Here is a 13,550-nt window from a genome sequence, read left to right as displayed (position 1 = left end):
GTCCAACTTTGTCGTTATGTACGCTTGCCTTTTTCTGTGCTCCTTAGGAGAAGGCATGAAGCTCCTCTCCTCTCCATCTCTTCTCCATTTTAAGGGATTCGTAGACGACGTTTTTGACGTGTGGGATGGCTCTTCTTCGAGTTTGAGTAAGCTTCTTCAACGCTATGGCCACCCTCTCCAAGAGCATATCTACATATCTTCCTCCAGGTGTTTATCCTGGATATCTATTTCTTCAAAGGAGCCTCTTTTGCTACTTATGACATACTCGATTCACATTGTCATCAGAAGAGCCTCAATTCCTACAACTATATTCCTTGGCAATCCAGGCATCCCACACACCAAAAAATTGCCTTCATACTTTCGAAACTTAAAAGGTACATCATTCGGGAAAGCTCAGTTTCAGGCTTCATCACTATCCGTAACCTTTTCTTTTCTAGACTAAGGGCAAAAGGCTACCCCCCCTCTCTGTTCAAACATTGCTTATGTTTTGTTTTTTATAGCACAAGACTTTCTCTCCTCCAAAGACTTCAAAGAATCAAGCCCTTACCTACCATTGTAAAAATTCCCTTTTCACTCTTTATCCGCACACTCAACCTCTCCCTCTCCATTAACTAACCTCTCTCTAAGATTTTCAAAGCTAATCCCGAGCTTGCACACCTTCCAAAACCAATTGTGTATTGGCTTAATGCACCTAACCTTGGTTCCCTTCTCTCGAAGAAACCAGATCGTGCCTAATGTTTTGTTTCCACTTTGGCTAGCTTCACCTCGTATACTTCCCCACATATATTTTCCCTCTTAGAATCCTTCCCAACCCTTGTACTTAACCAAACATCATAAACTTTGACTAGCCTCCAATTTTTTGTACACCTTCAGTTTTTTTACACCCCTTAAAAACTCCTAAATCCCTCCTTTTTTGCTAGTACCTCCAATTAGTTTGGGTTTAGTAACTCAGCTTTAACTTGCCCTATCCTCTCTTGAATGTAGTACTTTGTACAGAATTTTGAACCATGCCTCCCTACTTATATCCCCAAACCACATGGAAAACGTCCCTAAGGGCTAGAACATGTCTTCAAGCAGTCAAGGGTGCTAAACCCACCACCTTTGAACTCACAAGCTATGACTCTTTCAACTTAACTAGCACTCGTTGCCATTATCAGTGGATTAAAAGTAAAAACTTTAAAAAAAAGAACTTCTAGAAGAGTCTTTTTTTCAAGGCAAGCTTTTCCTTATTATGTAGGATATATGTATGAGAGAGAGAGAGAGAGAGAGAGAGAGAGAGAGAGAGAGAGACCACATTGTCAATTGCGTGTTTGATATACAACGTTGTTTGGAAGTGCATCGCGTGCGTGAATGGGGAGCTCTGTGTGCGTGCGTGTGTGTGTGTGAGTGAGAGAGAGAGAGAGAGAGAGAGAGAGAGAGGAGAGATGATGGTTGACTCTGTGCACGCGCGCAGGAGAGAAGAAACAAAAGAATTTTAACGCCGTAGAGAGAGAGAGAGAGAGAGAGAGAGAGAGAGAGAGAGAGTTGTTGATTGGTGCTTTCCCATTCGAATGCAAAAAGTCGGCCAAAATTACATTGTGCGTTAGTGCGACAAGAGTGGAGTTGTTGAAGACTCTGATTGGACGCGTTGCCTTGCCTTCTCTGCCTACAAAGTAAAGTGTCAAAATAATTGTTTTGAAAAATACTCTCTCTCTCTCTCTCTCTCTCTCTCTCTTTTGACAGGTCTTGAGTTCACGCTCGCGAGATAGATCTTTCAAGTGTTTTGGGTTGTTCCTAATATGTTAAAACCTCTCTCTCTCTCTCTCTCTCTCTCTCTCTCTCTCTCTCTCTTTTATAGGGGTACCCTGGTTTTTGTACATTTATAACTTATAAAGATAGGATACATCGAGCCCAGCAAAGATGCAAGCATAATATCTTTGCACTCCATTTTTTTCATGGCATAGAGGCATGAACTATTGTGCATGTTGATTTGTCTCAATGGCTTTTCACGACGTCTTACATTGCGAACACCCTCAACGGCATTGCCAATCAGCTATACAAGCTTGAAAAAGAGGTCGAAGATTGACCAAGAAGAAGGAAGCATGGAAGAAGGAGAAGGAGAAGTGGGAGGAGAAGAGATAGAAATGAAGGAAAGAAAAGGAAGAGCTTAAGGAGAAAATCGACCTCCTCTGTGCTTCTATCGCATCTCTCACCCCCAAAGAAGGAGAGATCAAGGCGGAAGCCAAGGAAGCCCTCAAGGAGGAGATCACCAAAGCTCTCATGGCAAGCATCGACAAGAAAGTGGAGGCTACCAAGGAAGGATGGGTTGAAGTAGTCAAGAAGAATATCAAAAAGGAGGCAAGAGCAGAAGCCCAAATAGATGAGGTGCTCATCATACAAACAACCGTTGAGGAAGAGAATATGGGACAAGCCCGCCGCCTCAATGTACGAGTGTTTGGCATCAAAGAAGAGGAGGGGTCCACACTCGAGAGCGATGGGAAAACCCTATGTATGAAGCTCGGGTACAAGGAAGACGAGGAGCTACCCTTCTACAAAGCTTGGAGAGCCGGTAAAGATCTACAGAAAAGAGCCCTCATCCTCCAATTCACCTCCGAGGACTCTCGAACATCCTTCATCTGAAAGAGAGGGCTAGAGGGGTCTCCTATCTCCCTTGACGACAACCTCACAAAGATGCAACAAGACCATCGTCGAGCATACATGCCTAGGTCAAGAAAGCTCGTAAAGAAGGAAAGAAGGCCGCATACAGAGATGGTAGGGTCAGCATTGATGGCAAGACCATCGCATAGGGACTCGCAACCTATGGGACACATGAGGAGATCCACCTCGCAGTTTGGAACTGCAATGGGGATCTATGGACACACCCACAGAGGCTTGACGAGGTGATGAGAGGACAGGACCTCATTTTTTTGACAGAGACACATGAGAGCCAAAGCAGAGTCTACGGAAGATCCAGGGCTTTCCGTGGGAGTCTTCACACAAAGGGAGCACTCACCAGCACACCACACAAGGGTCAGGAGGGTGGCTATACTCTTTAGAGAGGGACTCTAGAGCAGGATATAGATTGTTGCACCGAACCCAAAGGCCCATTACCTTTGGATCCGCTTTGAGCTATCACAGGTGAGGATCATCTACATCGCCGCCTGCTACTTCGCCCCCTCAGGCTCCAAATTTGCTACCACAGAGACGGAAGGGGAGGGGGAGGAGAGATCATCCCCATACACATGCCTATCAGATGAGATTATGGAGTAGCCTACACTAGGGGAAGTTTTCCTTATGGGAGACTTCAATGCAAGAACATGCCGGAATCAGTGTGAGACATACAACACAGAGGACCCGGTGGCACTATTCGCCATACAAGAGGAGGTCACCATGAGAGAGTCAGCAGACACAGCTCGCACTACACAATACGGCCATCATTTGCTCAGATTAGGCTCTTAGCACCGTCTCGTTAATTATAACGAGATGGCATAGTGGCCCACCTCAAGAGGACTGACATGCATACCACATGGATCTGTAGCCGGAGGGGGGAGTACCGTGGATTATGTCATGGGATCCAGAGAGGCTACCAACCTACTTAGCTCTTTCACCATCCCACCCTAACCGAGTGGAGCCGACCACAGCTATCTTGCACTTTCTCTCACTGGCGACGCCACACCCCAGACACCTATCACATGCACCCCACACACCATGATCCATTTCACACATGAGCTAGCCCCCTTATACTCGGCAGAGGTCGAGAAGGGACTCCTTCAGCTCCACCTCTCTACACCACTACCTACGCTTGCCTTCCACAGCACATTTGTTCTTCAGACATCAGCCATCATCTCCTTCTTGCACACCACCCGCACACGCCACATCCCCCCCCCGGGCTATGCCACAGAACCGTTGGTACGATGATGAGTGTAGAGACCTCTAAAGCCGGCTACGTGCACAACGGACTCTTGGAGGGATCACTGATCTAGAGGCCAGACGCCATATGAAGACATTCACGGGCCGAAAGCGGCGAGCTTTCGAGGAGGCACAGGAGCTAGAGCTATACCACCTGTTCATGAGCATGGACAGTGCCACAGCATGGAGCACCCTTCGTGAACCACGACCAACTATTCCTATTGAGGATCCACAGGTATGGTACGATTATACAGAGAGACTCTAAGAAGTGCCAAACCAGCCTCCGATTCCACAACCACCCGGGCCTCGACCCACAAGCTCTTCCTTCTTCTCAAAAAAGTTGGTCAAGAAGGCCATTCACCGCCTACAGCACCACCGATCATCAAATCATACAAGATTACACAGTCGGATAGATCTTTATAGTCTCTTGGGATAGTTTCCTACGACGTTAAAATTCTCTTCTTCTCGGGTGTGTATGTGTGTGTGTGTGTGTGCGCGCGCGCGCTAATAAAAAGAGAAAAATGGTATAACCTTTCTATCACCCAAGTGTGGTAGATTGGTTATGCCATTTCCCTCTTGAATAACAGGTCCTGAGTTCAACTCTCCTCGTCGGATAGATCTTTAAGGTCTGTTGGGATAGTTTCCTACGATGTTAAAATTCTCTTCTTCTTCTTCTCTCTCTCTCTCTCTCTCTCTCTATATATATATATATATATATATATATATATATATATATATATATATATAATTTACTTATTTATTATTTATTTTTTAACATTTTTTTATTTTAATTTTTTAATTTTTTCTACTTTTTTTTTTACCATGCACAAAATGCATAGATGCACGGACCTAGAACTTCTTTTGCCTTCTTCCTTGGTGGAATCATGGTGGGGGGGGGGGGGGGGGGGGGGAAGGACATACCTCTTTGTCCCACTTGGCTGTCCAGGTCAAGATGCCAAGTAAGCAAACTTGTACAAATGGCCCACAAATGAGTCCTATCCATAAACCCTATAAAAGCAAATAGGCTATATCAAGAACCTTCTATGCTTTCTAAAGAAAAAATGACCTTGACTTACCTGCAAAATGTTAGAAACGACAATTCTAGTGGCATAACTCTATACAATGAAAGCAGATGCAGGAAGACAACATTTTTTGCACACTTACCCTTGCTTGCAATGGAGTGAGAAATCCAAGACAAGCACCGACTGGCAAACCCACGATGTAAAACGTGCTAAGGTTGATAAAAGCCCCCACTGCTTGCCACCCACAACCTCTTGCAATACCTGACATAAGCACTCATTTTTGTATTATTTTTTCTTGACAAAAAGTATCGGTAAGCCAACACAAACTGTATCGATAGAACTTACTCTTTTTTCAGAGTTTGAAGAGAATCTAACAAAATTTAGATACAGAAATGCTAGCTAAAAACAGAGCTAGTTAGCAAAAATTTTATGTTTGGCGGTCTACCTCTCGTTGTGTGTGTGTGTGTGTGTGTGTGTGTGTGTGTGTGTGTGTGTGTGAGTGTGAGTGTGAGAGAGAGAGAGAGAGAGAGAGAGAGAGAGCGCAATATCCGAGCTTGAGAAATGAATTAAAATAAAATGTCATATTACACATCTTCAAAAGGCCAAAATGAACTATAAGACCAAACTGATACAATCCTGCTGGATCTAATACAATGTCTGGGTACAAAAATAAAATGAAGTAAAATAAAAGCTAGAATGAACATCAGTGCCCAAGGTTGTCGGCATCGGGCGCTCTCCAAGGATATACTGCATCGATCACTGATTAGTATTGTTAATGTCCGTGCTGGTAAATAGTTGTAATGGACGTCTCCCATGCCGTGCTAAAATAGTCATGATCCTCTGATGGAGCCTACGTCGAAGTCGTGGTGGCCCTTGTAGACGTGGGCATCTAGCTCTCCCAAGCTCGATGGCTTTGTCAGTCAATATACCTCTGGTAGCGAGGAGGGGGGGGGGGGGGGGGGGGGGGGGGGGGGCTTGGAGGGGGATTTGGGACCCCATCTGGTGTTAGTCTTCTCTCTCTCTCTCTCTCTGAGAACCTTCATTCACGGTATCATTCTCTCTTCTCTCTCTAGTCTTTACACATCTCTCATGAAGTAAAAGGAACTCTCTCATGAAGTAAAAGGAACCTTGAGTACGCACTAAACACTTATCATGGACATTCACCATTAATTACTTCCGTTGCACATTACAAGGCACTTAAGATTAGTTGCACACCCTCTGATTGCCAATGAGCACAGCCAATGTTGGCTAGGTATAGGCACTGGAGAGTGTTTGCACGTAGTACCATGAGAATCCAAGCCTAGGTAGTATCTGCATATGAAGCAACTCTTATTAATAAGTTTTTTTTTTTTCCGAGAAAAAGATCCTTCTATTAGTTAATGAAACTGCCCATAGGGCTACAACAATCCTAAGGGGGACTCTCCCAATGAACAAACAGCATATGTACAATGAGGCTAAATCAAGGGATGGGAGGAGGGAAAAGCTACACAGGTGGACGGTAGTGCCATCTTAGCACACCCTAGACCATGGTGAAGAAAGGCCCAGGGTGCCAGAGTCAAAGGAAAGCCTCTCTACGCTCCCGCATGCGGTCGAAGCTTCCCTGGGGCTTGGAGTCTCTCAAACTGTCCTCTGAGAGTATGGATCAGCTCTAGCCAAAGATCCCAAACTCTCTCTGCTGGTGGTACGGGGCGAGCCTCAAAGATGCGGAAGCAGCGGGCCTGCCAGATGAACCAGAGTGTCAGGCCGCAGATGAGCTCCCAACTCCCCTCTCTCTCACTGCACCACTCCTGTGGAGTAAGCTCTGTAGGAGGCTGGAGTGTAGGTCGACCCCCCTACATCACTATCATCCTGTTGGTGGAGAAAAGCTCAAACTGAAGTGTCGGGCCCATGAGAGTGGACCAAGCATCTGCCCCCCAAGTGTACTGCTGTGCTGTGGAAAGAGCTGGCATCAGCCGAAGAACACGAAGCCAGACCTACTGTGCCAAAGGACAGTCCCAAAGACAGTGGCGCTGACTCTCCACAAGATGGTCACAAGCTGCGCATTATTAATAAGTTTTTAAACTTATCAATAATTGATATATTAGCCAGCATTATAAAAGTCATGGGGTCTCATGCCTCATCTGCTCGACCCAGCATGCAAGTGATATACAAGGGACCCTAGGGTCATCCATCCAATTGTTAGAACCAAGTATCAGCACCTCATGAGCACCTAGCCACAATACCCCTTAAGCACCTCTGGCGTTTCCAGACTCTACGAGGACTTAGCGTTTTTCCACTCCGTCGCCAACCACCAGCACATCTTCAGCATTGTACCCTCAGCCCATCGGCGTTTTCATCAACATCCATAGCGTTAGCAGATTCCATCCACTTGCACCATGTCAGCCCAGCGTTTTGCAAATTTAGCCCTGCAGCAGCATCGATTTCAGGTTTCAGCCATACCCTCATCAACACCGTTGCAGATCTCAGCAAGTACCACTAGCGTTTTCAGATTTCAGCCCTTAGCCTCTCAGATCCCAGCGTCTACCACAAGATCCCATCAACATCTCAGCATCTAGGACCATCGTATCAGCATTTGTGCAATCTAAAGCAAATACCTCTCTAGCAATAGAGAGGGGGTTCCTTGGCAGAGGGGGCGGGGGATTCCCAATGTTGAATTCTTCTCTCTCTATCACTCTCATAGTATCATTTTCTCTTCACACTCTAGTCTATTGCAGAGTTCTCTCATGAAGTAATATGAACCCTCTCATGAAGTAAAAGGAATGTTGTGTATTGAGCACTCAGCCCGAGTTATCACCATAAATCACTTCCATTGCACATAGCAAGTGCATTCTAAGATTGGGTGATCACACACAATAAGTAGGATCACAACTTTAGCAGTGCACTCCCATCAACCCACATCCTATAATGGGAGAGACAATCTACCTCCACCTTTTGTGAACCCAGCCTTAGACTTGTGGGCAGCTTTGCATCTGGTGCTGTCATCGAGTGCTTGTAGCCGCAAAAAAATTTATTTGCAAGAGGGAAACCCCTACCAAAGGCACCAAAAAGTCCATAACAATGGGCAAACTGTGTGGGTGTGGGTTGTGAGAGGCGGAGACCAATCTTTGCAGGCAGAAAATGTACCAGAAAGGGTGCTAGCCGGCTGGGTGAGAAAACCAACCCCCAATTTCTTGGGTCAGCGTCGCAGCTCCCGTCACCCAAAACTACGTCACCACATCGGCAGACGCCCCTGGCAATCAACGGCAAGGTTTTTAGGTACTACTTGAAGTCGTCCCTCGTGGTTAACCTTAATGAGTACTTTTCAATGGGGTCACATTTCAGGTTCGATTCCAACGCCCCCGCCTGTCGCCTTTTCGGCTATTTTAAGACAGGATTTGATGCCCATCAGAAGGTTAAAATATTCATGAGATAATGAGCCCATCAAAGGGGGGAGAGAGAGAGAGAGAGAGAGAGAGAGAGAGAAGAAGAAGAAAGGGGGGGGGGGGGGGGGGGGGGGGGGGGGTTGATGTCGAACAATCCCAAGAGACCTCAAATATCTATCCAACAATTGGGAAGGCAGTGAGAGAGAAAAAGAAGAAGAGAATTTTAACATCGTAGGAAACTATCCCAAGAGACCTTAAAGATCTATCTGATGAGGAGAGTTGAACTCAAGACCTGTTATTTAAGAGGGAAATGGCATAATCAATCTACCACACTTGGGTGATAGAAAGATTGTACCATTTTCCTCTTTTTATTAGCGCACAGACACACCCCCACACACACACCTGAGAAAAAGAGAATTTTTAATGTCGTAGGAAACTATCCCAAGAGACCTCAAAGATCTATCCAACGAGGCTTAAAATGACTTGATACTCCAAAGCGACTGGGAGAGAGAGCTAGCTTTTAGGGCCAAAAGAAAAAGAGAGAGAGAAAGAGAGAGCGAGAGAGAGAGAATCTATTGAGGGCACCCCCTGCAAACACCATCTGAATCAGCCATCTGCCAACTCAGAAATTGTGAAGGGAAATCCTCTTGGACACAAAAGTAGCCTTTTCTGGTCTATCAACGGTCCACAGCTCCATTGAAAATTTGTGAGAGCCTCCTCTGCTCTCACATGTATGTCAGTTGTCCTTTGTAAAAGAGCTCTCCTACCATAAGAAAAGTGTGGGCTCATGCAGGGACTCTAAGGTTATAAAGAGATGCCTCCCTTGGCATAAGATATTTGGAATCCACATTATTCTGTGAGCATAGCATAATCCATGGAATCTAGAAGATATTGCTACCTAAGGGTGTGTTTCCACGTGGCTCATGTGCAATTCTTCCAACAATTTCTCCCCTCCTATAGTCAATAGTGGACTCCTTTTAAGAGCCTGCATGGATAGCAAAGCCAAAATTCTAGGCCTTACTCCTACCACCAAGCCTATACTTCTTGTACCAAGCAAAGCATAAGACCCATGAGACTACAACATTTTTCATGATAAGGTATAGGACATCCTTTTCAGGGAGAAGAATGTAATGATAATAGAGCAAGGCTGAAAAAAGTATACCTGAGAGCACTGCTTGATTGCTGTCAAGAAAAGTCGAGATCGCCACAAGCTTAAGTATCACTGCAACAGCTTCTATGACTTCACTATCTCCACTGAAAACATGTCCCAGCACGCTGTGAAACGAAAATATGAGAATCGACACAATACAAGCTTGAGTCTGTGTTAATATTTCTCCCACAAGCACTGCACGGTAAGCTGCTTGAGGTTGGCCTGCACCTAATTCAGTGGATACCCTTGTGCTGCAAGTAACAATATATAGAGCATACTTTAGTTTCTTAAGTTAAAATCCAACCTCCAAAAACACCACAAAGTTTTGCATGGAAAACTGTTCTCTGCAAACAAATGTATCAATGTTCCAATGCACTTCTTGATCTTACAAATGTATTATGCTAACCTGACAGTGGCAGCAAGACCAAATGGTATTTGAAACGTTAAGTTGGCAAAGTTGAGGCTGTGACAGAGGTGACAGATAAGTTATGACTGAGAAAATGCCTTAATTCTTGAACCATCTCAGTATGAGTGAACCAACCATATTGAAATTGTAGATGTTTGAAGCTGAGGATTTCGTAATAGACCAGACAGAAGAAGTAAAATTTCATAGCACCACCACTCTAAACTGCCAAAAGTGAACAAAATATCTCTCTCTCTCTCTCTCTCTCTCTCTCTCTCTCTCTCTCTCACACACACACACACACACGCGCGCGCACTGCCCTGCCGTTGTTGTTGCTACCTCACCTGCAAGCCCCCCCTGCTGCTGCTGCTGCTGCTGCTGCTGCCCCTCCCCCCCCCACCCCACACACACTTTTTTTGTAAATCTGCTTTGATTAATTTACAAGTGGGAAACCTCAAAGCGAGGAAAACCCACGAAAAGAAAGGGATACAAAAAGCGGAGGACTATGAGGCTCCGAAGGCTAGAAACAGTCAAAAGTAGATCCTGTAGGTATCAAGAGTGATGTCTCCAGCGTCATAGGCAAAATGCAGCCCTTGACCAAGAGATAATTTGAAATAGGGAAAGGGGTCAACAGAAGTGCCTTGGAACATGAAGGAGTTCCTATGGTGCCAGATGGCCCACATAGTCCAAAATCTAACCCAGGTGAAGAACACCGCAAACTGAGATTGCGGTGACTAGAGCACCCCAAAAAGCCAAAAGCGTCTGTGAAAAGAGCCGGAGGGAAAACACAGCCGAAGAGCAGTCAACACTTGCCGAATAAAGGCTCTGGAGTGACGACAACGCCACAGTAAGTGTGGCACGGTTTCCTCAGCTTCAAGGCATCTGGGGCAGCAGGAAGGCGCAATATGCCGAGCATGTAACACACTGTCAACAGGTAGAGCTCCCACCAGGCAACACCACAAGAAAACACGTTCCTTCAAAGGTAGATGACTCTGCCAAATGCGAGACAATGTGTGTTGCCACCACAAGGATGACTCAGAAAGCGACCACAGCTGGTTACCCTGATGCACAATCCATACATCAGATTGAAGAATGGCACAGACTGCCAGCAGATGCAGTCCAATCTAGTAGCAGCCAGATTCCAATCAGAGAAGCGAGAGTCCACATCCAAAGGAGGAATGGATGAGTGAGCAGCAAGCATCCTTTAAATCACCCGCAAGAGAGGAGAGTGATGAAGACCCAACCGAAAGCAGACACTGCATCAACGAACGAAAGAACATAATCCGAGTGATCAACCACCTAGTGATCAACCACCTGATGCACTTGACAAATTCCTTTTTGGAAAAGAAAATACGCTTGGCGAGGAGACCGTTGAACCAAAGTCAAAGCGAAAGCCCTGCTCCAATGCAGACTCTCCAAGCGAAGAGAGTTACCCACAGAGGATTGTCGACCATTCCACGCCAAATGCGAAGTGACAACCTTCCAATCAACAATTAGAAAGGGACATCCAGGAATGTGTCCTTCAAGCTTCGCAAAAACATCCCAATAAGTCGGTTTCCAATGACCAAGAGATGGGGTGACAATGTGCGTACACAAATGTGTGACCATGAGAGCCCAGGATTGCTGCTGCTCCACCAAAACTAGCAACAGCATAGCTTTCCGAGCCGGAAGATGACGTCTCAAGTCCAAAATATTTAACCCTCCAAGCCGCTTGGGAGAACACAGCTTGTCCATAGAAAGAAGCCGAAGACCCTTCTTGCTAGACGAGGTTTGCCAAAAATGCTCTAAAATATTGGACATGAGGGACTGCAAGCGCAACCGAGGCCAAGATAACAAAGGCAAGGCAAACTGCACATAAGCCACAAGGATGCATTGGACAATCCTAAGACGCACATGAAGTAGCCACGTGGACAATTTCCAATAATTCAACATGGAATGCAGACGTTAGAGCACCCAATCCAGTTTCTGCATAGCCGATACATTCCAACCCAACGGACAACCCAAATGGTGAACCAGAACATGTGGAGGAACAATCTCCCTAGGCCACAATATCTTATGCCAGTCACACTCTTTCAAAGGCAATAGCTTGGATTTGCAAAAGTTAACTTTGAGACCTGCTGCCAATCCAAACAAGTGAAGAGTATGCATAATCTATTGTACATCATCATAGTTATTGCGAGGCATGAATAAAGAGTCATCCGCATAAGCCTGACCAACAAACTGCCATCCAGAAGGTAAAGTCACGCCATGTAGCCTACCAATGGAAGTCAAGGAATCCAAATACATAAACAAGGTATGAGTAGCGATCGCACAAAACAAAGCACTCAGAGGGCAACCATGACTTACCGACCGTCCCAAAGGCCAAGATTCTGTGAGAGATCCATCTAACAAGCTTGGAAAAGTGCTATGTGCATACAAGAAAAGTACAACACGGGATAGCCTAGGCCCAAAGCCCAAGTGTTGCATGGTATCCGCAATATAATCCCAAAGAACAGCATCAAATGTCTTTTCAATGTCGACCTGCATGACCAAGACATCCTATCAAGTATATTTTGCATATTCCATTCCAATGATGACATTCACGAGGTTATCAGTAATTTGATGTCGTGGAATGAAGCCATATTGAAATTGATGCAAGCCTTCATGCAGAAAGCACTTGAGTTGGTTAGCAAGCATTTTTGCCATTAATTTATATACCACAGGCATAAGTGTAATAGGCCGCCAATGAGAGAATTCTTCACACAATGCATGCTTAGGTATCAGCTTGAGCAAACCTTCTTTCCAAGAGGAGAGCAATTTCTGTTGTTAGTCATGAACAACAGAGGCAACTTCAAATAATCTCAGAAAGACACGAAAAATTCCACAGAGACCATCCCAACCAAGAGCTCTCCATCGACCCAAATCAAGCAAGCTGGCATACAATTCCGACTCGGTGAAAGTCTTGAGCGTGCCGCATTGAAAGAATGGGAGCAACATGCGATAGAAACATATGACGCGCTTGGCGAGCTTCTCTCGTGGGAGAAAAAGGAGCTTCAAAAATCTTTCCATAATGAGAGTGTAGAGCTAGTGGTAGCTCTCGGAAAGTGGAGGTCCACTCCCCTGACGGTAATTTAACTCTCCGTATAGCTTGAGACCGCCTGGAGTAATGTAAATGTTGGAAGAATTGTTTAGATGCACATCCTTTATCTGCAAAAGCCTGTTGACGAGCTCGAGTCTACCATTTGGCCAATTTCCCTTGAATGTTGTCACACCCTCCTCCAAAGGCCCCACTCTCTATGGCGAGAGCGGTCTACTATTGATTGCACAAATCTCTACAATGCTTTGGACTTGCCGACGATGTCAACAACGATGAGGACGACGACGAGACGGTCTGAAATCTGAAAATGCTAAGGGCTGAAATCTGCAATCTTTATCTTCTAAATTCTGACTCTATGTCGATGACAATGTCAATGGCAACGATGCAGCAACGACGCGCTGAAAACGCATATGCTGAAATCTGCGTTTTACGGGCTGAATCTGCAACTAGTACGTCGAGGATCTGCTGCGGAAAGGTGAGATCTGTGAGGTTTGGGGGTGCTACTGCGATGTCTGACTGCTGAAAACTGAAAACGTTGGTGCTACTGTGGATCTTGTCGCAATGGAACTGCAAAACGCCGGGGCTGATCTGCAAACCAAAAACGCTAGGGCTGAAAACTGTCTTGCTGGAGAAATCTACTAACGCTAGG

At 45.5% G+C, this 13,550-nt stretch overlaps 1 protein-coding gene across 1 annotated transcript; it reads right to left on the bottom strand.

The window, feature by feature from the left end:
- Positions 1-1,406: 1,406 nt before the first annotated feature.
- LOC147426628 (protein DETOXIFICATION 4-like) lies at positions 1,407-10,073 on the bottom strand (the record flags this gene model as incomplete). Its single annotated transcript, XM_086498222.1, has 6 exons — positions 1,407-1,645; positions 4,810-4,896; positions 5,053-5,171; positions 9,435-9,673; positions 9,829-9,885; positions 9,964-10,073. Coding segments are annotated over 6 exons (675 nt in total), but the record flags the coding sequence as incomplete, so codon positions are not given.
- Positions 10,074-13,550: the final 3,477 nt, after the last annotated feature.

This window comes from Adiantum capillus-veneris, chromosome 24 (assembly GCF_014529385.1).
Source record: "Adiantum capillus-veneris isolate H3 chromosome 24, ASM1452938v2, whole genome shotgun sequence".
Taxonomy (NCBI): domain Eukaryota; kingdom Viridiplantae; phylum Streptophyta; class Polypodiopsida; order Polypodiales; family Pteridaceae; genus Adiantum; species Adiantum capillus-veneris.
This window is presented reverse-complemented; position numbering and strand designations above follow the sequence as displayed.